The sequence below is a fragment of the Podarcis filfolensis genome (genome assembly GCF_964270895.1).
Source record: "Podarcis filfolensis genome assembly, chromosome: 1".
Taxonomy (NCBI): Eukaryota; Metazoa; Chordata; class Lepidosauria; order Squamata; family Lacertidae; genus Podarcis; species Podarcis filfolensis.
The window spans coordinates 115,879,960-115,906,446 of record NC_139604.1 but is presented as its reverse complement, the minus strand read 5'-3'; the positions used below and the strand labels follow the sequence as shown (position 1 = coordinate 115,906,446).

The window sequence follows — 26,487 nt, the reverse complement described above, 5'->3', positions numbered from 1 at the left end:
CATAGATATAAACATGGTTAAAGATGCGTAACCCTGGCTTACAGGAGCTCACCTCCTGATATGCAGGAGAGTCTACAAGTAAAAAATAATATGGTTAATGAAATAATAAAATAAAATTAAAACCAATAAAATTCTCATTGGCACAGATTACTGGATGTGCCCAGAGTAGCCTTTGTGTCCTGGCCAGTGCTTAACTATTTTGATAAATCCAGTTATTCCACTCAGCATTAATGGAAATAACTTACATTTTATTTTGGACTTGCTTGTGGTTGCATAGTAGGACTTCTTTTCTAATGTGTAACTTCAGGTCATGTTAGGGAACCTGTTCAGCAGAACATTTGACATTGCAACCCAAATATCTGCTTCTGTCTAGGTATCGAAATTTTGATCAGCCTCATCGATTTTATGTTGCTGATGTCTACACAGATCTTACTCCACTGAGCAAATTTCCTTCCCCAGAATATGAAACTTTTGCTGAATATTATAAAACCAAGTATAACCTTGACCTGACCAATCTCAACCAGCCATTGCTGGATGTGGACCACACATCTTCAAGGTAAAGAGGGTTTTGATAGCTTAAAATAGTTCTACTTTGTATTGTTTCAATATAGTCAACGTGGGATCTCCCAAGGTTTGCAGAAGTGGAAAAAATTGGCTGCAGAATGCCATATGTTTGAGAGAGGGTGGGGAGAGAGAGAGATGGGCTGGAAAATGGGAAGGGGAAGAATAGAATGTAATGCTTGGAATCCAGAACAGCTGCTCTCCGTGCTGCAATATTTTGCTGCAGGCCCCACTTGTTAAATAAAATTGAAATTACTTTTTGCCTGAAATGCATTTGGTGGTTCCTGCTCAGGAGAAACATCTGGGGAATTTCAAGGGAAACAAAAATAATTTCTCTTAAGTCTGGTAACATATCTAATATTATTTTCCCACATCCCTGGTTTTGACATCTTTTAATCAAGCTTTTCCTCGCACCACCTTCCAGGGTGAAATGCAAAGTTATACTGCATATTTTAAAGAACAGCCCTTCCCATTTTCTCTTTAGACTTAATCTTTTGACTCCTCGTCATCTGAATCAGAAGGGGAAAGCTCTCCCATTGAGTAGTGCTGAGAAGAGGAAAGCTAAGTGGGAAAGTCTACAGAACAAGCAGGTAATGATGAATTTCCTATTTTATGGTGTTCAGCACCTCTTTAGTACCCTAAAATGGGCTGACTAACCACTTTTGGTCTGAGGACAGTATTCACTTTCGCTCCAACCCTCTGGAAGCTGCATCTCACGCATGCTTTTGCACGTCCCGCCTCCCCCCCCCCCCCAGCCAAGGTATGCACTCTTCCACTTAGATTATCTGAAGAGAGGCTGTTTCCCACTCCAGACTCATCAAATGTTCGATCTGATGAGTGGAGGGTGGAGTGGGAGTCTGCAACTCTATCAAGGTGTTGGGCTTTTATCCTTCCCAGTGCTGTATATTCTCCCTTTTTTCCTTTCCCTTTTGGCTGCTGTTGTCAAAATTAGTTTGGTCTTGGGGAAGGGGGTAGGAAAAAAACCTTGGTGGGAAATCAGGCCCTCGAACTGTGGGTTGCAACCTGTGCTCTGAAATATTGAGAGACTAAAGGCAAATTTTATTCTTTATTAAAGATTCTGGTTCCAGAACTCTGTGCTATCCATCCTATTCCAGCATCACTGTGGAGAAAAGCAGTTTGCCTCCCCAGCATTCTTTATCGTCTTCACTGCCTTTTGACAGCCGAGGAACTCAGATCCCAAACCGCCATTGATGCTGGTGTAGGAGTTAAGTCACTTCCTTCAGATTTCAGGTATTGGAATACTATAGTTTATCTCTATAAAGTTATGTTGCATAGTAGTCTGATATTTTGCCGTTGCAATGTCCTCTGGTAGCTTCTCATTTGCCAAAGGTGTGCCTTCCATATGTAGAAACCATCTTCTGTTCTTGGAAGGGCTATTAATACACTTCGCACCAAATATGTTGTGCAATAATTGAAGCTAAATTCAAACATAATGCTCTCCATGCGCAAGCATGAGATGTATTATATAGCATGCCTCTTATAGCACTATGCAAACTCTTCCTCTGTAGTTGTGTCTTTGAAGGATTTTTATCCCATGCATCCACCAAAAAAGTATTCCAGAGCAGCTTACCAGGATCAATAAAAAGGCTATTCCTAATCCCAGGCTTTATCATCCATCTAAAAGGCATGGCAGAAGGAAAAGGAATTGGGTGGCAGGGAACTAACTTAGGCACTTAGTTTCAGAATTCTTATAGTAGCATGTGGCTCACGTATTTGTAGAACAGTGCAAGCAACTATATTGTTCCACTTGTGGTTCTTTGGATTTTATAATCAGCATCTATCAAAAAATGTAGATACCAAACTGTTATACTATGGCCACTGACCAGCATAATGAAGTGTTACAGCAGGATCAGGGGTGCCAACTTGAATAAAAAATTGGGGTGGGGGGGAGGTAAGCCCCGCCCCACATAATCACAAGATGCAGCATACACACACCATTTGAATTGCAATGCCCATCAACTTTGCGGGGGTCTGCCCTCCTCAAATATTTTATGGGGGGGAGGGTCATTAGCCCCTAGAAGTTGGCTCCTATGAGTGGGATCTTCCTCTTTTGCTACTAGGAGTGGCTCAATTCCTGTTCAGGAGCTGACTTGGAATGTGAGTTCCCAAAGCAGTTTTCAGTTTGGGCTATTTGGGTGTGTGATTGTTTTAGGTAGATGGAAAGCACCAATGTTGTGGCCCTGTGCCTTATTTATTTAGTTAACAAAATTTATATACTGCTTGATTGTCATAAAACGTCTAAACTGTTTACAAGAACAGTTAACATTATCACTAAAAACAAAATCAATGAAAACGCTTTCAGATAATTAACATTTACAGTAAAAAATAATAATCACATCAGCATCTATCTGCATGATTAATCAGTTAATTTATTTTACAGATATCCTAACCTGGACTTTGGGTGGAAAAAGTCTATTGACAGCAAATCCTTCATCTCTGCTTCTAGCTCTTCTGTAGCAGAGAATGAAAATTATTTTAAGCACAGCGCAATTGTAGTCCCTGAAAATGCTGCATATCAAGGTGCTAATAAAACCTCTTCTGCAGATAAGCATGACCAAATGTCTGTGAGCAACAGAACATTGATTGAGTCACCTAGTAAACTCCAAAATGACGTCTCGGTAGAACTGGCAACAGTTAATGGTGTTTCTTACAATAAAAATCTTGCCAACGGCAATTTTGACTTAGCTAGCCGAGACTTTTGCCAAGGAAATCAGCTAAATTACTCCAGGCAGGAAATACCTGTACAACCAACTACCTCGTATCCTATTCAGAATTTATACAACAGTGAGAACCAGCTCAAGCCCAGCAATGAATGTACTCTACTGAGTAATAAATATCTTGATGGAAATGCTAACAAATCTACCTCAGATGGATGTCCCAGAATGGCCCTGAACACCAGTGCTTCAGATGCTTGTGATCTTTCAAAGGAAAGAATGGATTCTGTAACAAGCCCTTCCAAGGGATACTCCTCAAAAACCCTTGGCCCAAACCCTGGTCTCATTCTTCAGGCTTTGACTCTCTCAAATGCTAGCGATGGATTTAATCTGGAGCGTCTTGAAATGCTTGGTGATTCATTTCTAAAGCATGCCATCACTACATATTTGTTTTGCACTTACCCTGATGCTCATGAGGGACGCCTGTCATATATGAGAAGCAAAAAAGTGAGTAATGCTTCCATGATCCTTAACTGTTCCAAAAATAATAAGTCCACATAGAGGATGGAAATGGATGGGTATGCCAGTAGCACTGTAATGCACAGTTTTCTTAAGAACTTTAGCCTCTGAATTTATTTGTTTGTTAGCATGATTTATGTATTTTTGTGGTTTTATATTACAAACCACCCTGTGATCCTGGGATGAAGGGCAGGATAGAAATATGCTGTGTGGAAGGACCATAGCTCAATGGAAGAACACCTGCTTTGCATGCAAAAATTCCTACATTTCAATCCCTAGCATTTCTACCTTGGGAGAGACAAAAACCTGGAGATCAGCTGCCAGTCTGTGTAGACAGTATTTAACTAGATAGACCCAGTGGTCTGACTCCACAAGGCAGCTTTTGATGTTGCATAACCAATGCTAGTATAAATTAATAGGGATTTCTAAAGGCAAGCAGCTTTATCATCACTGAGAAGGGATGGCTGAATATATCTGACTAGGGGCAGCTGACCTTTCCCCACACCTGAACAACTCTCCCTCCCTTTAAACTCCCCCCCACCCCCTGCTGCTCACCCCAATCTGCAGAAGCACTTCACACAGTGATTTGCATGATTAGGGATTGCCCAAATTCTTAGATTAGAACTACAGAGGGAAATAGACTTATCTATCCACTTTCTCCACACCATACATAATTTCACACACCTCAGTCGTGTCCCTTACTCTCCTTCTTTTTCCCTAAGCTAAAAATCTCCAGATGCTGTAAACCCTCATGGATAAATTGCTCCAGCCCCTTGACCGTTTTGGCTGCCCTTTCCTCAACTTTTCCCATTTCTAAAATATCCTTGTTCACCAAGAGTGTTTCTTGTTGAATCGAGTGTGAAACATGATAGCTTACTGTTCCTGATTTCAATAAAAGATACAATGCAAATATTAGGAGCATGGGATTTTGTCTTATATCATGTCACCCTAAACTTAAGAGCAGCTTTGTTTTGTCCTAATTCCTTGTCCTTCACACGGACTGTATATTAACTTTTTTTGGATAAACCATGAATAGTAGGTAACAGCCCATATCTGAGCATAGTTGGATAACAATTATGTAGGGGTGGGTGTGGGTGTGTATTTATATGGGGGAAATTTTACCACAAAATTAAGCTTATAAATGGAAGTTTTAAATCAAAGTTTGTGTTTACTGTGTTCTCAGAATTATTGATTGCCTATAGATTATGATAAATTATTTTTCTTTAAAGGTCAGCAATTGTAACTTGTATCGTCTTGGAAAAAAGAAAGGGCTTCCTAGTCGCATGGTGGTATCTATTTTTGACCCGCCTGTCAACTGGCTTCCTCCTGGTTACATAGTAAACCAAGACAAGAGTAATACAGACAAATGGGAAAAAGATGAAATGGTAAGCCTTTGTTGAAATACATGTAAAATTGAATGTCTTGGTGTATAAGTATATCATTACAAGTGAAACAGGCAAATGGGGTTTCTGCTTCTTATCATACTTCAGCAGAATATCACCTATTACATCTTTGTGTTTAACTCCTCTTAAACCACTGCTTTAATTAATAAAAATAGAGAGCAAAGTCATGTCGGAAGACTAACAAAGGGCAATTTGTGGAAATTGGTTCACTAATAAAGTGGAAAAGAACAGAAATACTTGCAGTGAAAATATACTGTTAATATTTTCCTTGGCCTGCTGTTAGGAAACTCTTAATGTCCCTCAGGAACATTTATCTCTTTGCTATGAATGAACATGAATACTCATGAAAAATAAGGGTTTTTTAAAATCTAGATGGCCTTTTTACCTTGGTGCTAGCACCTATTATGGAAATTGATAAAGAATGTGTTTTCAGCAATTCTAGCCTCATGTGACCAAAAGAGCAAGATTGTCTGGGTTAAAGATGTGTGTATGCAGCTTTTAATATGTCTCACTGCAGAGGGTTGTCTTTTAAGAACCCTTCTCTGCCCCATGCACTTGCTGCAATGTCGAACACAAGGTGGTTCAGATGTAGCCCTGACCATGGTTTGGTGTTACATGAACTACCAGCCAGTATCCTCAGGTTCACATGCTTCTCCCCTCCTCTCAGGAGCAGTAATTATCTGCTTCTACAGATATATAAATATGCATGGAAATGTTTGTAAGACTGCAGGTACAGATTTGCATGTTGTTTACTGGACCTAAGCAATCCTCTTCTCCTTCCAAGAGGGGATGTAAGGAAAACTGTGAGTCTACATTTATCTTTTCATATGCTTGGTTCATATGCGACTTGCATTATGTTGTGGCTGGTGTGTTTATCCCAGGGAGTACAAAAGTAAAGGTTTTACTTGTAGTGCTTTCAGAGTGGGGTGTCATCTTGCTGGCATTTTGCAATGGGACTGTTAGCTCGTTAACATTCATTAAACCTTCATTAAGGATCAAAAACATAATATTTGTCTTGCTTTGCCAAAACTCACTGCATAGTGGGATTTACTGGGGTTCTGAAGCCGTCGCTCAATTTACTGGAAACACTGACACAGATAGTGTTTGGACAAAGTCCAGATGTGTCTAGTACTATGAGTTGTTTCACTGTTGAGTAAAGAATATTGACTGGTAAAAATAATCAGATGTCAAATTGCTAGAAAGATTGCTAGACTTCTGCTGATTCATTGGTAATATAACTTCCTGAATAATAGCCTTGTTTCTATTTTATTATTTCTTTTTCATTATTTATATAAAACAGCTCAATATGGGAGGGGGCTACAGTGGTCCTTTGCTTTATGATTAGCTTTCCTCCATAAAAAGTTAATATTTTGATTAGAAAAAGCAAATAATGCTTTATTTGAGCTCATCAGTTTTCTGAAATTCATATTTTGACTACAGAGCCACCAGAGGGCACACTGAAAGACTGTTAATGTTTGCACTGTGAAATATTTATTGTAGAGTAAAACATTTCAAGTGTACTCACTTCAAACAGTATTATTTTATTATGCTCTTAAAATAGAATGGTTTTAATGATATAGCTCGCGCACGTAACATGTAATATAGTTTGTATGTTATAATCTCTTAGCAGCACGTGAGCTGTTATAGAAAGGGAGGGTACACGAATTGAGAGGGGGGCATGAAGGTGGGGGGATGCTTCTGCCAACACCATGAAACAACTTGAAGGTATATGGATAGGACAAGCACTAGCACACAGGGAATCCATTACACTCTAGCTGTATAGATTGAATGCACTGATCATGGGAATTCCTCAGGAAAAAAGGGAAGAAGCTGTCCTGTCCATCTGAGTCTTGTTCACTCACTCTGCAATAATAATAAAATAAAAATCTGGGAATTCTGAGCTTGTCAAATAAGAACTGTATTTCTTTCTCTCTCTCTCTCTCTCTCTCTCTCTCTCTCTCTCTCTCTCTCTCTGTGTGTGTGTGTGTGTGAGTGATGTCATCTTGGCCAATGGTAAGGGGTGATGGGAGTTGTAGTCCAACAGTATCAGGCTATGCTTGGTATATTTCAAATGTGACGATGCTAAAATTGAACCCTAACATTATTATTTTCCCTGTCACTATTTTCTACATTGGCATCTTCTTCATCCATCAAGACATAGCATCTCTTTCATAGTCACAGCCTTTTAAGGTCCTGTCAGTTGATGTTTTTGCTGCAAGATGGGAGTCATTCTACACTTACATTAAACTTGATCGTCTTTGATTGTATGGATTGTTTGGAAGGGCTCTTTGGAACTCTTCAGTTTTCACCTCCTGAATAGTTTGGTGTCATCCACAAACTTGACCATCTCAGCACTCACACGACTCCTCATTGCTCATGAGCACGTTAAAATAACACTAACCCTAGTAAAGATCATTGTGATAATCCACTGATTCCCTCCATTGTGAAAATGTTCTTTAACCAGTTACTGATCCATAAGAAAACTTGTCCTCTTGCCTCACTATTGCAGTCAGGAGCCTGTGGTGAGGGTTCCTGATGCCCAGCTGAGCCATCCCCAGTGCTCTTCCCGCTCGTGGATGAGAGGAGAGAGCAGCGGGGATCCTTTTTGCGGCTCTGCCGAGGGTGGGGAGGGCTCCCCGTCCCCGGTGCTCTTCCCACTTGTGGGGGAGCCAGCGCCGGGCTGGGGGATCCTTTAACTGCTCAGCTGAAGGGGGCAGCAACCGCATACTCCTCAGCCGACCAGTTAAAAGATGCAGAGGGAGGAACAAGCTGTATCGGCACCTCACCAATGCAGCTTTTTTCTCTCTGTACGCAGTATGAGGGCAGGTATATTGCTGGTGAAACCGCCACTGCTCCTGTCCTGAGTCCCTCTGCTAGCAACACTCACTGGAGGAAGTTGCTAGCAGAGGGACTTAGGAGCAGTGGCAGTTTCACCAGTGATATACTACTCAGTGAAGCTGACATCGTGGTCTGCTCCTCATACCAATCCTGGCGCTGTGGACTAAAGCACTGAGCCTCTTTGGGCTCGCCGATCAAAAGGTTGGTGGTTCAAATCCCTGCAGCGGAGTGAGCTCCCGTTGCTCTGTCCCAGCTCCTGCCAACCAGTGCAAGTAGATAAATAGGTACTGCTGTGGCAGGAAGGTAAACGGTGTTTCCCTGCACTCTGGTTTCCTTCACAGTGTTTCATGTTGGTTTTTCTTTATCTTAAAGTGGTCAATGATGCTACGCAGGAACGGGGTTGGTTAATTGAAGCTCACAGGTGTATGTTTGCAGTTTGACCTACTTAGCTGCACACCTGTGGTCTCTTGACTTTTTCCCTAATTAGAAAGAGGAGTTACTTTCTGCACCAGATGCAGGAAGGGATGTGATAGGGTAATTGATTATTTGAAATTGTATTTAAGTTGATCAAATGTTTTGTAAGCTGCTGGTGAGGACTGGTGATAGCTTGCAGCTTTTGACTGTTACGTTTTCGAAAATAAAAATAAGCAAAGATATTGCGGACAGCCTTTTATTTCTATGCTCCAGTCGCTGCGCACACTGTGTTGACGAAAAAGTCCAATATTCCTTTGTGCCAGTAGCAGTTTAGTCATGCTAGCCACATGAGCCGGAAAGCTGTCTGCGGACAAACACTGGCTCCCTCGGCCTGAAAGTGAGATGAGCGCTGCAACCCCATAGCTGACTGGACTTAACCGTCCAGGGGTCCTTTACCTTTACCTTTTATTGATATGTTGCCCAGGCCTATTGCTCAGGTCACCTAACCGTCCAAAGCAGATTTGGGAGGCATACAAGGGACTGCAGGGATCAGAAAACCCAATGTTCAATTGTCCATTCATATTACTGGTACACAGGCACAATTGGATGTCCCTCATTGTCTCTTCTTACTCTATTGTAAAAACGAGAGAGCATTGGAAAGGAAATGGCTTGATTGTATCAATGTGGCTTGTTTCTGTTTGGATGTATTTCAGTCTTAGCTTCGTTTACTTTGCAGATTTGAATACAGTATGATTCTTGTCCTAAATCATAATTGAAAAACAATGTGTTGGCAGAATATCCAAAATGTTATGTATTAAAACTAAAAAAAATCACAATTTGTTGTGATCCCCCCCACCCCAAATATAATATGTATCTGAAAGCTAAAACTTTCTTTAAACCTATGGCATTTACCAAGCTATCAAATTCCTAGCATGGTGTTTCAGTACTATCCGAGTAATTGTTTACATCAGTGTCAACCCCTGCTTAAAATATTTGGTCTACAGCTCTTGTATCTGTTTATAGATATAATTTAACAATAGTCTAAACTGGTTTCATTCATGCTGAGCAAATCGGCTTCTCACTGATTTGCAAAAAGCTCTATTTACTAAAGTGAGAAATTGACATTTTTCTGCTTAAGCACAATATAATTGCAGTAGTCCAAGATAATAGAGATTTTTGTTTTCTCTATAGTTTTGCTGTGCCACATTCTGAGACAAACTTTCCAAAAAGGACTGAAAGCACTGTAGAACAGTGTCTCCCAGTGCCTAGTATTGTTTCTAGGTGGTTCAGGCATCTATAGTTCTTAGACAGCATAAATAATAATGTATTTAGATCTAATGTAAGAAAGAAAGAAAGAAAGAAAGAAAGAAAGAAAGAAAGAAAGAAAGAAAGGCATAGTTAATACTGTCCATAACCATTTTATTGTGATGCTGTGGAATTATTTTTGTAATTAAACTAAGTGGCCCTTCCTGTTTTATTTTTTTCCTACTTTCAGGCAAAAGAGGGATTGATGTCTAATGGAAAACTTGATGATGATTATGATGATGACGATGACGACGACTTAATGTGGCGAGTACCCAAGGAGGAAGCTGACTTTGAGGATGACTTTATGGAATACGATCAGGAGCATATCAAATTCATTGACAATATGTTAATGGGTTCTGGAGCATTTGTGAAGAAAATATCCCTTTCCCCATTTTCACCCACTGATAACAGTTATGAATGGAAAGCACCCAAAAAATCAACCTTGACTAATGTCCAGTTTGCATCAGATTTTGATGATTTTGATTACAGCTCCTGGGATGCAATGTGCTATCTAGACCCTAGCAAGGCTGTTGAAGAGGATGACTTTGTAGTGGGTTTCTGGAATCCATCAGAGGAAAATTGTGGTATTGATGCTGGAAAACAGTCCATCTCCTATGACTTACATACAGAACAATGCATTGCTGACAAAAGCATTGCAGACTGTGTGGAAGCCCTTCTGGGCTGCTATCTGACCAGCTGCGGTGAAAGAGCTGCCCAGCTTTTCCTCTGTTCACTGGGGCTAAAAGTGCTTCCGGTTATTAAGAAAACTGATTGGGAGAGTGCTCTGTATTCCTACAGAGAGCATTTTAACCACCAGCAGAAACATTCTTCAGCAATCTGTGTTTCTGCCTCTCTAGCCAATCAAGAGTCTTCTCTGTATAAAGACTTGATGTATGGCTGTTTAAAGATTCCTCCAAGATGTATGTTTGATCATCCAGATGCTGAGCGAACCTTACATCACCTTATATCTGGCTTTGAAAACTTCGAGAAGAAAATTAGCTACAGTTTTAAGAATAAGGCTTATCTACTTCAGGCATTTACTCATGCCTCCTATCATTACAACACCATTACTGGTAAGTCATGTGAAAAATCCCCTTTTTGCATTAAGCTTACATGCCTGAAGAGATGCAGATTATCTGGGAGGATTGTTAATTATATTGCTATCTATTTCTTGCCAATCCCTCAACCCTTGTATGTTAAGATTGTTACCAGCGGTTGGAATTCCTGGGAGATGCAATTTTGGACTACCTCATAACCAAGCACCTTTACGAAGACCCACGGCAGCACTCTCCTGGAGTTCTAACGGACCTGCGATCTGCTCTTGTTAACAATACCATCTTTGCCTCATTGGCTGTAAAGTACGACTACCACAAATACTTCAAAGCTGTCTCTCCCGAGCTGTTTCATGTTATTGATGACTTTGTGCAGTTTCAGATGGAAAAAAATGAAATGCAAGGAATGGATTCCGAGGTTAGTGGCACCGGAAAATCATTTGTGTGTGTTGAAGCTCATTTTAGTGTGAGTTTATATTGAAGAATTTAAACATCTAGCACAACATGGCAAGATCAAGTAGAGGCTTTCTACTGAATAGGACATTGTGAACAGCAACTAGTTATCAGATTCTGGCTGCATTCTAAATTTCATCCTTGTCTGTGCTGCATACAAGCAAGGACTTTTGTCACACTACTTCAGAATTATTGTGAACTACTGACTCTATGACCAGGGCTGTGTGTTGCATATTTTTTTTAAAAAAATTAAACTTTGTGGTCAAGTAGTTCAAATTCTGTGCCAATGAAAACAGAGTTCTGAGACCAGTATAAATTACTTAAATGGAGCATATTTACACCATTTCTGTTTCGCATAATACTGCAATTTTGCATATAATTCTTGGAGGTTTTTTTAGTTGGGAATGGGGGACACTGAAGCCTATTCCCACTCACTGATATCTTAGTCACCCTCTTGCTTCTCAGACTTTAACAGGCATCGCTCAAACATTTCTTCACAGCTGTGAGAACAGAAAACTTTTAAGAAAAAGAAGGCTGATCTCAAGGAACTTGAATAGCACACAGAAGGAGGACTAGATATCGAAGCTAGCTTAATACCAGTTTAATGTCAGACTTTTGTTTAATCCATTCTTGCTCGTCTAGAAGTTGAAAATTTGCAGTTCTGAGTGAATAAATCCTTTTTAATTGAAAATTTGCAACAATTTTGTAACACAGTTTTGTTTTGGTATTTGCTTTAGCTCCGAAGATCTGAAGAAGATGAAGAAAAAGAGGAGGACATAGAAGTACCAAAGGCCATGGGGGATATATTTGAGTCACTCGCTGGTGCCATTTACATGGATAGTGGAATGTCTCTTGAAATGGTTTGGCAAGTGTACTATCCAATGATGAGGCCATTAATAGGTAACATTGGAGCTCTCGGAAGAAATGTTCAGTAATTCATTGTTTGTCGTTAAGAGGGTTTACAAACATGGTGTTGTTGTTTTTAATCACAGAGAAATTCTCTGCAAATGTGCCCCGTTCCCCAGTACGAGAGCTGCTGGAAATGGAGCCAGAGACAGCTAAATTTAGGTAAGAATTAATCTGCTTAATATTTCTGTAAAATATTCCTGAAGTCATGCACCTTGCAATGGATTATAATTGTGTTTTACTGTATAATAGGAATTATATTTGTATTATTAAAAAAAACCCTGTATTTTAAAATTGCTGCATTTTTAAATTGTTTGTGACCTTATATTGAAGGGCAGGTAAGAAATTGAGTTAATAGTAATATGTGATGTCTAGCTAAACAGCTCTGCTGGCACAAGCTTTTTTTTTCTTCTTTTTTTTGGGGGGGGGCCTAACAGTGGGCCTCCTCCTCTTGCTGTACACCCCTTTAATATGTTCTGGGGTTTCCTCCAGTACTTTGGAGCAGATTTAGGGACCGGAGGGGAGAAGGAGTGGGATGTTCTGCTGCACAGTTAGAAGTGCGTCTGCTAGTAGAACTGCTTAGCTGGGTGCCACCCAGTGTCCTTGTAATAATTTTAATGACATACTCTTCTGGAAAAGAAATCTCAAAACTGAGGAAAAACAGTAACGAACTTCCAACTACACTTTTGCTTCCATTTGAAGTATGTGAAGGGCTTTTGTTTCCTCCCATTGGATGCATGTGTGTATATGTACACAATGTCTTTATACTTCATGCATCCCTGCAGTAGGCTGTTGCTTCTACAAAAGCTCATGTTGCAATAAATTGTGTTTCACGGGACAGTACACTGTTTCAGATTAACATGGTTATTCTTCCGGAATTGATTCCACTTTGAGTATCTTTGTTTTAATTGGCATATGTGTTTATTTCTGTTTTTCCTGCTTCCCCCTCCACTCACGCAGTCCTGCGGAAAGAACCTACGATGGAAAGGTCAGAGTAACTGTGGAAGTTGTAGGAAAGGGAAAGTTCAAAGGTGTTGGAAGAAGCTATCGGATCGCCAAATCTGCTGCAGCAAGAAGAGCTCTACGAAGCCTCAAAGCAAATCAACCTCAGGTTCCAAATAGCTGAGACACCTCTTAAAAACAACAACAACCACACACTCAATAGAGAAATTTAAAAGATATATGTTGAGAGGAACAAACTGAAGACAGCATTTAAAGTTTGATAACAAATAGCTAACAACATTTAACATGTACACATAATTTTGGAACGAAATGTAGTTATAGGGTTTTTTTGCGCAAACACAATCTTGTCTTCTTTCCTCACTTCTGCTTTGTTTAATCACAAGAGTGCTTTAATGATGACATTTAGCAAGTGTTCAAAATAATTGTTGTCAGGTATCTTTGGTTTACTTTGTCAGTACAGCTTTGCTTAGTGTTTAAAGGCCAGGGAGCTTATGCCTATTGCAGTTACTAGATTTATATATATATGTATATATATATATAGTAATCTTGAAATTCCTCAAATCTGTGCACTAGTGCCAGTCACGAAGCAGTTTATAAACTGCACCGGATGATTTGGTGTAAGGATTAAGTGTGCCAGTATTGTCCTTGTTCTTTCCATGCCATCTTTGCATTAAGATGGCATTCCCAATCATTATTGCACTTGTTTGTTAGGGACAGGTTTAAATTGAAATGTCTGGCATCAGATAGATTTTAAAACTGATGCCGCATAGTCTTGCATCAAAAGGTTCTTGCCTTAAAAGTACATAAGCCCTCACTAATGCAACCTTTCATTTCTGAACTCCTTGGAGCAAACTGTATTACATTCCCTTCATTTTTAGAACGCATTTTACAATGATGAAGCTCCATATTTACAGTACAACATGTTAGTTTAGCTGTGACCTAACTTATTACAGGACTGTAATAGAAATCGTATTCATATATATGTAGTGAGGTTATTTTTTAACAATTCAGAGGAAATGGTTAGTACAGATCTTATTTGTTATTGCAAACAGAAAAGTCTCTCGCTGATTTCCATTGTTACAGAAACCGAGACTGAGCACAGTCCATCACTCTTGTGGAACCTCCTTTCCCTTCAAGGGACTTGTGCAAGAGATTTTCTTGGTGGATTGCAGGCATTGCTTCCAGTATTGGAACTTTGTAATAATAGCTAACTGCACAGTGCAAACTGTTGCTTTAAAAAGAACTTTTGACATATCGCACCTAAAATATGCTGCAGATTTTATATTGGATACATATTTAACAAACGGAGCACCTTTACACCTTTAAGAGCGATTTCCACGTAAATTTCTTACTGTACTTTTCAGAATTGCATGCATATTTCACCTACCAAAGCTGTGCTGTTAAATGCCATGGAAGTTGTTGTGTGAGAGAAATTGCCATACTTTTGATACATCTGTGATTTAGGTCCTTTACCTTAGAATAACTAGCTCATTATTGTTGTTTCAGTTGATATGAAAGCATACTTTTTAGGCTATGCCTAAGTTTCTTTAGATATTTGTAGGCACCCTTCACTTAAATACCTCAGTTCTTCTTTGTTCTTTTTGTGTCCTTTTTCCCTTTTGCATGCATTTTTGTTTGTTTTTGGTGCTATGTGTATGTATTATGCTTGAAATTTTAATTTTTGCACTGTAACTATAATACCTCTTAATTTTACCTTGTTTAAAAAGCTGTGGGTCGTCTTGCACTCCCACCAATATCAATAGAGGTTTGCTGCAATTTTACCCCATTAATTATGCTTGAAGTTTGAGAGAGCTGAGCAAGTTTTTTTTAGTGTTTTCCAGCACAGTGGTCTGCTCTTGATGCTGTTTTATGTGTTAAATTACAGATAATACTGTGTTCTGTGTTAAAGACACCCCCCTTCTTCACACATGTGCATTCAAAATTTAGAGGGGAAAACATCTGGCTTACCTTTCTAAAAGAGAAGGATCATACCTTAGTGGCAGAAGACATTAAACTTTTTCTGAAATACAGAATTTAGTTTAACAAATCTTTCTAACGGTGACAGTGAAATGAAAGATTTTTGTGTGACTTCAGTCACAGTGAGCAAGTAAAATGTCATGGTAGGATTAAAAGACAAGCTCATGTGCAAGGATGAACTACACACATGGCTCAAAAGTTTCTTTGTTTTTTTGCTGCAGACACCCCACCCCCACCCCCCCTGGATGAGGAAGCAAGCCTCATTTTCAGTTTGGAAAATGACCGTTCTTCCGTGCTGGCACACTGGATCCAGGTAGGTTAGTGCTGCCTAGAGCTCGAAGACGGGAATGTCATTAGAGTCACAGGATGTTTTAACTGTTCCTGGAATCGGTCTTCAAATACGTTCCTCGAGAGCAGCAGCTTAGGAAGGTCTCTGATTTCTCCTCTGCTTCAGGCTTGCATTTTCTACTTTCACCTGCTTATTTCTTTACTTGCTCTTTTTGTACTGTGTACTTGGCCAGGATCCTTCTAATTTCCTTTCTTCTTGCATGCTTTGATCTGTTTGTATTTTTCACTGATTGCTTTTTGTGTTCCATGGGGGATATTCTCATCTGCCCAAGTCCTGGTCAGAGTTCAGCATCCTAGTTTTTAGCTCACCATGGCTACCTCAGATAGCTTTATTTTTCTCTTACAACTTGTGTTGTCTGTGTGTGAGAGAGGTTTGATTGTTAAAATCATTTTTATTCTGAAGAAAAATATCTTCTGCAATGGATTCTACCCCTCCCACTGTTGATTTTCCCAGGTTTTCCCTCTCTGATTAAACTCCCTAGCTATTGAGTCAAATAATTTTCCCTATTCATGCAGCTACAATTAACTAACGACATGCAATTTTTGTTAGCAGAAATTGCAAATTTCTTTTCCCCCAACTTAACCTATTCAGCAGCAGCCTACTGCAGCACCTGTTGCACAACAGCCAGGGCCTGGGTCTGCTCTACTTATGGCACTGCGGCCTGCCCTTGTATGTCATGACTACCCTGATTTGCACTCAAGTCTCTGTATGAATGAATCAAAAGCAGTGTTGGGCAAAGTTATGGGAAGCAGGTCCACTGTGTCCAAATGTTGGGCATCCAAGTATTTTCTGGAGCCTTGCAAGACACCCAAGTCTCTATTGACAAGACTAGTGGCTTCATTGGCCAAACATTTGTGCACCTTCCCAGACACGTGGATCCCTTCTTCATCCCAAAAGCCAACTTGACCTTCTACTGATACCAAGAGGTCATTCTGCCTATTTTCTGCAGCTCCCCACTCCTCCCCAAGGTGTGGCACTCCCTAAGATGCCTTAAAGCGCTACATCTCTCAGACTCAAACATAAAAAGACTCCTTGTTGTTATCTTTTCTGCCCTCAACCCGGGCAAAGCAGATTAAGGCTGGCATTTCCCTGGCTTGTGACTTCCTAAAGTTGCCCACCACAATAAATTTACCACTCGCTCCAGCAGCATTTGTCAACCAACACACCTCTTTAGGAGGTATGCCAGGGAGCCACGGGGTCATTTGTCATTATAAGGTAGACCTGTTTGCTTCAGCTGAAGTGGCCTTTGGAAGATGAGTCTTACAAAGTGTGCTTCCTCCACCCTAGGCAGCCACCAATAACCCTATTGATATTGGTCAGCTTTCAAACATCCCATCTGGGTCCAGTATGCCAGTACAGGAGAAGGGTCTGTTAAGCTCACCTGAAGGGTGTTTCTCCTTGCTGGCACCCAGGGCCGCATCCTGCTTTTTCCATGAATGGCTGCCTACAGATCAAACTTTTGGGGAGTGATTATATGCACACACAGAGATGTTTAACTGAGTTCAACCTGTCTGCATGTGGTATACGTGGTCTTCTGTCTGTCTCTGCTTCTTAGCTTGGCAAAACTGTACCTGGAGACTGCTCATGGGAACGCAGAGGTTAAAACTTCCTGTGAACCTATTGATATTCCTGCCTTTGACTTCTAGGCAGCACTAACCTACCTGGGTCCAGGATGGCACAGAGAAACACCTTTCAGGTGATTCCAGCTGATTCCAGTGGGCCCTTTTCAGCTTCAGTATGAGCAGCTGCTGTGAAAATGTCTGTGAAAATGCCCACTACATGCATAGTATTCCCGAAATTTAGCTTTGTATTGTGACATTTGTTACAACGTTTAGGTAAAGTTGTAGTCCTCAAACCACTAATCTGAGGTGCTGTAAAAGTATTCTTACAAACAGAGTTTAACAAGACTTTTCAGTGGTAAGTGGATTGAGGATTACTATCTAAATTCTATTCATGCATAGGTAGTTTATTAATAAACACTGTTAAATCTACAATTGCAGCCCAAAGCAAGGATTTTGCAGCTCTAGTAAATAATAGCTACTAATGTTGATAGTTTTCTTTGCTGATGCCCAGATCAGCATTTAAAAACTCGCAAGTTTCTGTAATTCAAAAAAAGGGCATGTATTATCCCAATCAAATATATAAGCTTTGGTTTTTCTTTTCTTTTTGTGAAATGCCATATGTAAAATCAGAACCAATCTCATGAGACTGAAAGATAGCAAATGCTTCACATAAATGTTTCATACTTGGATAATTTCAAAGGTTAAGAGTGTAGCCTGATGGCAATAGGAATAATTACACTCTCTAATCAGAAGTATTCAATGCCTCCCTGTTGAAGAAAGCTAATGAACTGAAACTGAAAATATTGAGTAGGGGCCAATGGTAAATGTAGGTCCTGCTGCTGTTTGTGTGTGTGCGTGTTTAATGCAACAACCTTTTTGCTGTATGATTTAATTCAAATATTACATAATGCTGTTAGAATGCAAAAACACACTAGTTTCCATGCTGTGCAACTGCTTTACCCACGTCCCCTTTTTAGTACAGTTGGAGTATTGGAAAATGTATGCTATTTAGACCTACATCTCACCCTTTGAAGGTTGGGATCGAAATCCCTTGACATGCTACAAGCATGAGAGGAAATGGACTGTTGCAAGCCTGTCTTCACAATGTATCACACAGACCCCTCATGTAGACAGCAGAGGGGTTAATTGGCATGAACCTAATTTTGGATTTGTGTGTGTGTTTGTGTGTTCTGTTACACTGTATACTTAAAACAGTCCTCCTAACTATGCTGCATTTTTATTTTTGTTATGGCTTTGTTTTGTGCTGTTCTGTTCATGTAGCACAAATAAGCATTGCACTTGGTACCGTGCTTTACCTCATTTCAAGGAGAAAGATACTTAATTAGAGGAATTAATGTGGTTTGGGCCTTGCTGCTGCTTTGATTTACTGAATTTGAAAAAAAAGATGATTAGAATACCTGCAATGTGTCACTTAAATTGCACAACTGAAATAGGCTATTTGTTGGTTTTTTGTCTGTAACTTTTTCTATATTTTAAGGAAGAAAGACTTTGGTCTAGGATCCAGAGAGCCCCTTGCATGACTGGAAGGTGCTTCTGCAAGTGGGAAGGGAGGGGGTGTTCTCCAATTTCCAATGAGTCTTCTCTCCCAGATGCAGCTACCCACACCGTGTCCCATTTCCTTCTGGAGATCCATTAACCCAGACATAGGGAGCCTATGACCTTTGGATGTTGCTGGGTTACAATTCCCATTATCTTTGACCATTGGCATTTGGCTGGCCACCAGTCCCAGTCCCTGTCCCTCCCCTATCTTTTCAGTGGATGCAAAGGGCTGCAAAAAGGAGGCGTGAGATCCACACTGCACAAGCAGAACACTGCCCAGGGACTATCGGGGTCCTAGCAGTGTCTCTTTTTGCCATCCTTTTACTGTCTTGTGAAACGGTTAATATTTAAAATGGACTCTTTCGAGCTCCCCTTCCCTTACCCTGCCTTGCTGTAAATTCACTGAACATGCATACATTCATTTTGAATATGAAGGGATCTATCTGTAGGTATCATCTTGTCAAGTCCAGAGGGCAGAATTTTTAACCAGATTGAACTGTGAGAAGTCCTGTAAGGGGTAAGGCCACATCTGCAAGTGGCATAAACTGGCAGTCCCCAAAGTCACAGCCTTTTCTAACTGAAAAAAAAAAGTTATTTGACAATATTTGAGCCATGCGCTGTTCTACCTTCCTCATTGAATGTAATGGAATTAGTTGTGTGTGAGTAATTAAAGAGACTGAACCTAGGGCAATGCTACACTATTAATGGCAAATATTTTCACTTTCAGTGAAGCGAAGATGTGTTAATATTTATAAGACTGTGTCTTTAAATCCTTAAGACTTTACAACCATGAAATGTAACTGAAACCTACATTTTCACCAGCAGAAGTCTGATAACAGATATCCATAAAGTCAGGTAGAATACAAAGGGTTGGATCTAGACTAAGTGAGTTGAGCTTAGTTCCCATAGATATCAGTGAGACTTATGACTAGCTTGATTCATTGCTTTCAGTGGAACTTAAGTTCAACTATCTTAGTTTTGATCCAGCCCAAAACCATTAATTGCAACTTCCAAGAGTAACTCAACATTAATCTATCAGTTTTATTTCCTAAGTCCTTTTATAGCTTCCCCACTTGCATATGTTTAATTTGGATAACCACAGACTGTTTAAATTGATATGATTGATGCACTCAGTTTTACTACAGCAGCAAGTTATCTAGAGAAACAGAAGTTGAACAAGCATTGAAAATTGCAGGCTTTTTTATTGTAAATAGTTTGACTGTAAAGATGGTTAAAATCAAGTAGAATGAATAACATAATTTGATGGACAATAAAATATTTCCCATCACATGCTGCAGCTGTCTAAGGGACATAAAATGTAATTCATTCATACTGTAATCATGCTGCAGAAATTTGCAGTCTGCACCTTATGGATCACAATTACCTTTAATAGATTTTTTTGTAATAATTGTAGCTGAATATATCTCCAATAAAGTTATGGTCTGTTCATTTTTGTGTTTACTGTTTTCCTTAAAGCCTTATGTAATGCATGTAAATGTAGAAGTGTTAGTATTAACATGAATATTGATCACGTTTTACCTTGCCCTTCAAATAGCCTGGGGCAGTGTACATAATTCTCTGCCTCCTCCATTTTATCTGCACAACACACTTGAGAGATTGGTTAGACTGACAGCTAATGCCTGTGCTGAGGTCATCCAGTTATTTCCTAAACATGGCTGAATGGGGTGAAGTTGGTCCTTTCACTACAATTTTAGGGCAAAAAAGTTGTAATTGTATGAAAACCCACAACAGTGACTAGGATATCATATAAGTGACTGCATTTCTTGGTTTGAAACCAGTTTGGGAGGGGGGATATCTATTTTCAAATATTCACAAAATGTATTTGGTATCGTAACTTGACACTCAGATCTTATGGAGTCATATACTTTAAAAACAACAGCACTCCAGGTAACTGTCTTCATTGCATTTGAGCATTAGTAGTGTGGAAGTGAAGAGCTAGTAGCTGAGTGATCAAGGTTGCCTTACTGCTCTTTCCAAAACTGCATGTTAAATTAATGGGCTCTTACCCAGTAGATAATAGCAAGAATAAGAGGAAAATGCCATCAGTGAGCTAATCTTACTGACTTGTGATTTCCAGCAGCTCTGACCCTGGAGATGGAACGTAGCTCACATGGCTAGTAGTTTTTGATATCCTTGTTGTTGTTTAGTCATGTCCGACTCTTTGTGACCCCATGGACCAGAGCAGCCTTATTTTCCCTGAATTTCTCTAATCTTTCAAAGCTATCCAATTTTAGCTATGCACTGTGTGAAGAACTTTCTTTTGTATTCGTGGTGAGACTGAGATTTCTACGAATGGATCCCCGGATTGTGGCCATAGAAGCAAAATTGTATGTGATCAAATCTAGCTTTGTGAGGTCTAATCACGTGCTTGAGGGGCAGAACCACTGTTCTCTGCTCCTTCCCCACTCCTCTGTCAAAGTTGACTTGACATCCATTTATTCAGCACGAGAGATTCTCCTGCCCAGCAACACGTGCACAGCTTTTTATGGTGTGAGAGCATCTGGGGGCTGGGGCCATGGTTGTAAAATGCCGACCTGAGATTTGCTGCTTTAAAATAGAAACTGCAAGTTTAAAAGCCGGGGGAGATTGGAGGGGAAAGAGAATAAGACTTCTGCAGAATTTCTCCACACAGCCTTCTAATTCATTACATTAAGGTTCATTATATACCGTTAGTGAACAAATCCCAGTGAAAATATTTTAAGGTCTAATCATGCTGCATGAATCCAGCATCAATTCTTGCCATAAGCTGTCATAAAACTACTTTTTGTGTGAGAAAGAACTGTAAAAGCAATTCATAAACACTCTTCATAACCAATCTCTGCAGTAACTCAATGGAGTCGCAACTGCCTATTCAAAATTCACAAAGTCAGAATTCATCACCTATGATGAATGGAGTTTCGTTGATTTAATAGCATATATATGATTCTTTCTTTCACATACAGTCTTGCCTCCTATCCCAAACCACTTTTAGCAACAGGGCATTCAGGCTAGAATCATTTCACTCAGTAATGAAATGGCCCCTTGAAAAAGGACCACAGCTCAGGGTCAGAGCACCTCTAGTTATAAGGATCCGAGAACCAGCAAGCTGGCGAGGCAGCTAAATGGCAAATAGACCAGCAAAGCAGTTTCCTATGTGCCTATGCGCCATTAGGCAGGGTGAAGCTGCTGCCTCAGGGACTGGGAGCTCCCAAAACATAGTTGACTTCCTTCCATTGGCAGGTGAAAACCATTAGGCAGGTTAAGGTAGCTGTCTCAGACATCAGATATCAAGGAGTGTGGTGATCAGAGTTGGTAGCCTTGGCTGTTCCTCCTGAAAGCTGCTCCTGGGGTATTCTCTGTTGGAGGACAGAGCTATTTAGGCCACACAGCCAGTCTGCTGCCCTAAGGTTCAGCCCCACAACCTGTTATGAAGGACCATTCAAGTACCTTCCTGCAGAAGTGTCAACCTGAATAAAGTATTGGGGTGGGGGTGAGTAAGCCCTGCCCTACATAACTGATCACAAGATATGGCACATGTACACCATTTTAATAGCAATGCCCATCAACTTCGGAAGCCCCACCCCACCCCCTGCCCAGTTGGAACAGTGTATAGGAGGCCTTCTTTTCCTTTGCCTCCAGCCCCAAAATGTCCTGGGCTGGCCTTGTGTGTTGAGGTTAATTTAAAACTAGAGTTGATATATTAGAGGACAATTATATATTTCTATTATAGCATTCCCTAGTCTTTTTCAAGTGGTGTGGTGCAGGCTGCTTTGGAGTGAATGAATACAGCATATAGTAGGGTTACCATATATTGCCAAACTTGTTGAGCTTCTTGGGCAAAATCACCACATGTCAGGATTTTCATGGACATTTCTGCAATTTCTCCCTGGACTGCTTCCAACTGCAGTATTCCGGCTATGTCCCGGAAATTCTAGACATGTGGCAACCCTAGCATATAGCAACTGGAATACAGTCTTCATCAAAGTGTTTGGTGTGTCTGGAGGGCTTGGCCAGCGATCCTTGGAATGAGACTATACATTAGGCTAGAGCTTTCCAAACTTTTCATGTTGGTGACATGCTTTTTAGACATGCATCATTTTGCAACACAGTAATTCAGTTTTTACTAGCAAACGAGGTTCAACTAACTCCTTTCCAGCCCCAGGAGGATTGCAGGGAGCGTTCACACGACACACCTGCACACTGCAGCTGACACACCTACGTGTGCGACACACAATGTGGAAAGCTTTGCATTAGGAAGAACATTCTGACAGTGGAGGCGGGAAAGGAATACCTTAGAACAGGGTTTCCCAGGCTTGCATCTCCAGCTGGTTTTGGAGTACAGTTCCCATCATCCCTGGTCACTGGTCCTGCTAGCTAGGGATAGTGGCAGTTGTAGTCCGACAACTGCTGGAGACCCAAGTTTGGGAAACTCTGCCTTAGAAGGTGGTAGACTCTACTGCATTGGAGGTTTTTGAACAGAGGTTGGAAGGCCATTTGTCAGGGATTCTTTAGCTGTGATTCCAACATTGGATGACACCTGGGTTTGGATTTGATATCCCGCTTTATCACTACCCGAAGGAGTCTCAAAGCAGCTAACAATCTCCTTTCCCTTCCTCCCCCACAACAAACACTCTGTGAGGTGAGTGGGGCTGAGAGACTTCAAAGAAGTGTGACTGGCCCAAGGTCACCCAGCAGCTGCATGTGGAGGAGCGGGGACGCGAACCCGGTTCCCCAGATTACGAGACTACCGCTCTTAACCACTACACCACACTGGCTCTCAGTTGTAGGGTTCCCTTTCAACCCTACAATTCTGTGATACTATAATTCTAGGAGACTTAAGGGCATCACCAAGGTGTGTCTGTTTTCACCTGTGAAATATGGAAGTGTAATCATGGATGCTGGGACGCGGGTGGCGCTGTGGGTTAAACCACAGAGCCTAGGGCTTGGCGATCAGAAGGTTGGCGGTTCAAATCCCCGCGATGGGGTGAGCTCCCGTTGCTCAGTCCCTGCTCCTGCCAACCTAGCAGTTCGGAAGCACGCCAGTGCAAGTAGATAAATAGGTACCGCTGCGGTGGGAAGGTAAACGGCGTTTCCGTGCGCTGCTCTGGTTCGCCAGAAGCAGCTTAGTCATACTGGTCGCACGACCCGGAAGTTGTACGCTGGCTACCTTGGCCAATAAAGCGAGATGAGTGCCGCAACCCCAGAGTCGTCCGCGACTGGACCTAATGGCCAGGGGTCCCTTTACGTTTACCTAGTCATGGATGCTAATCATGTTCTGATCATGGATGACAATCCTTTTATGTTTTAATTATGGATGCTCACCTTTTAATGTTTTGGTAAAATTGTTTTATTGGATATGTTAATGTGGATTTTTATACTTCAATGCTTGTGTTATTGGTTTTTAAACTTGCAAGCCACTCAGAAGCCAATTTTGGCATTGCAAAATAAAGCACAAAAGAACAACGAGATACATAGATCTTATCACCAGATCTCAAATTGGGGAAAATACAGGAGGGCATTGCTAAACATCTTGCAGTTGACAGGTATGTATGCAACAAGCAGGGGGAGCCTCATACAGTGATACCTCGAGTTACAAACGCCTCAGGTTACAAACACTTCAGGTTACAAACTCCACTAACCTGGAAGAGTTACCTCAAGTTGAGAACTTTGCCCCAAGATGAGAATGGAAATTGTGTGCTGGCGGCGCAGCGGCAGCAAGAGGCCCTATTAGCGAAAGCACGCCTCTAGTTAAGAATAGTTTCAGGTTAAGAACGGATCTCCAGAACGAATTAAGTTCGTAACTAGAGGTACCACTGTATTGGGTTCATCCAGGGCTTACTTTATAGGGCGGGTGGGGAACTTGCGGCACTCCAAGATAATGCTGAACTTCAACTCCCATCATCCCTGGCTATTGGCAACACTGTCCAAGGCTTATGGGAGTTGGAGTCCAATAATCTCCAGTAGGCCATGTGTTCTCTAGCCCATTGGCAAGGTATGAAAGGACCGTGGAGGGGATTGCAGGTATTGACTTGGGATTTGGGAGAAGGTGAAAGGGCAAGAGGAGAGGTCATTTAAGTCCTTGACTCAGAGATGCTGCTTTTGCCATTGGAAGGAAAAGGCACTTAACCGCTCCAGCATAATTACAAACCCAGGGAAGCACAAGGGAAATCCATCTTCTTTAATAGCACTTGCTCGTCACCGACCAGCCGGCCCTGCCATTAGGTGACGTTTGCTCAGACACCTTTAGCCTCAGGTTTTTAATTTTGTGCGACGCATCCCCCCCCCAAAAAAAACCCCAGAAAGGAAGGTTTGGGGTTTACACAAAGCCAGAGAATGACATGAAAAGTTTTAACTTAAGCAGCAAAATAGAAAGGCTAATCTTATTTAAAAGTAATATGTGTTTCTTGATTGAGTGCCCAGATACACTCAACTGGGACATTTTAGTGGAATCGGTTCTAAGCTGTTACACTGAGTTATACAGAGTAAGGTTTCCTGAGCTCACGTTGCCAGACCTGAAATACTCTTGTGGCTGCATTTAATAAAGAAACGAAAGTCTCGGGGTAAGGGGATATGATTTTTTATGACAGAAGGAATGCAAATAACTTTTAGTCTCGTTGCCTAGACCAGGTTGGGTCTGATTTGATGGAGTTTAATAATGACTTATAACCTGTGCTGACAATGTGCAGGCCCCCGCAACGTCATTTAACTCATTTATTCTGCTTGCTGTAAAAACAAAGAGATGGCAAATAAATATATGGAAAGTTCATTGTTTGTCAGAGGGCCCAAGCCAAAAGTTTTCAGTGACCTTTTAAAATATGGTCCCTTGCTAGTACTAAAATGTCTGTCACTCAACGCACACACTTGCACGCTCTGGCCTTTTAACCCGTGCATCTTGTTTTTCTCTCTTTCAACTGGTTGTATGAATTTCAAATCAGCTGCAGCTCTTTAAGTCGAACCCCCCCTTCTTCTCTCCCCCCCCCCTGCATCGGAGGATTACTGTAAATTGCAGCCTGACAATTACAATGTACAGCGCACTGGAGAGTTATTAATGGATAGGCCTACTGATGGCCTTTCAGCACAAACCCGGGCCTGGTATTCCTCACTCCTAATTGGATCCAGGGCTAGAGGCCTAGGTGGATGAGGCTGGGGGGGGGGACCGTGGGGGGGGAGCGGGTGTCTTCTGCGGAGCCCCACTTTATCAGAGGAAGGTATCAATTGATCATAGATAGCTCCTATTGGCAACGTCAAGATCTCTAATTCACCTCCGTCCTAATGACTTGTATTGGCTTAAGCAGGACCATTATTTGACAGCCTTCGCCTCAGCTGACAAAGCCCTGCAGGTGGTTTTAATAGAAGATTTCGATTGCGGGAGATTGTACTAAAGACAGAGCAGCAGTTCAACAGACACAATAGAGGCTAGTAAAATATCCCCCCCCCATTTTTTTAAATGCTAAGTCTGTTTTACAGTACTCCCAGAGAATGGAATGGAACTGAAGTTAACCACAACTTCCATTTACTTGGCACTTTTTTTTTGGGTGTGCGTTTCTGTTTTAACGTTACAAATCCTGCACAGAGCTTTCCTCTTGGGCTTCAATATTTATTTTAAGCAATGAATTATGCAGGGGCATAAATTATGGTTGACAAATGTAAACTGGAATGGGGGTAACATGCGCAGAGAGAAGGGATGGGCGAATCTGTCAAGTTTGCTTTCTCTCAATTTCTCCTTTTCCCACTCTTATGTTTGGCTCTCCAGCTTTCCACGCCAGTTTGCAATTTCTTTTCTTCTTTTTCTAAAGCCCTCACAAAAATTCATCAGCATTTCATGACGAATTTTACTAACGTAAAATTTTGGTATGCAACTTTCCCTCATGTACATAATTTCGCAATGCAAGTTTCCCCTAATATAATGCATTCTTGTATCCATCAGCGATTCTTTAGCTGTGATTCCTG

At 41.0% G+C, this 26,487-nt stretch overlaps 1 protein-coding gene across 3 annotated transcripts in view; it reads left to right on the top strand.

Annotated features, from left to right (window-relative positions):
* DICER1 (dicer 1, ribonuclease III) overlaps window positions 1-19,986 on the top strand; it is a 52,749-nt gene extending 32,763 nt beyond the window's left edge. For 2 of the 3 annotated variants that reach the window (XM_083609359.1, XM_083609360.1), the window contains 10 exons: window positions 374-556; window positions 1,046-1,151; window positions 1,637-1,812; window positions 2,963-3,743; window positions 4,985-5,140; window positions 9,906-10,788; window positions 10,917-11,185; window positions 11,958-12,120; window positions 12,213-12,288; window positions 13,087-19,986. In XM_083609359.1, the coding sequence (XP_083465485.1) occupies window positions 374-556; window positions 1,046-1,151; window positions 1,637-1,812; window positions 2,963-3,743; window positions 4,985-5,140; window positions 9,906-10,788; window positions 10,917-11,185; window positions 11,958-12,120; window positions 12,213-12,288; window positions 13,087-13,252 (2,959 nt within the window). In that variant the 3' untranslated portion in view covers window positions 13,253-19,986. Of the gene's footprint in view, window positions 1-373; window positions 557-1,045; window positions 1,152-1,636; window positions 1,813-2,962; window positions 3,744-4,984; window positions 5,141-9,905; window positions 10,789-10,916; window positions 11,186-11,957; window positions 12,121-12,212; window positions 12,289-13,086 lie in introns of those variants that run through there. The other variant, XR_014547064.1, reaches the window with a different exon arrangement.
* The last annotated feature ends 6,501 nt before the right edge of the window (window positions 19,987-26,487 follow it).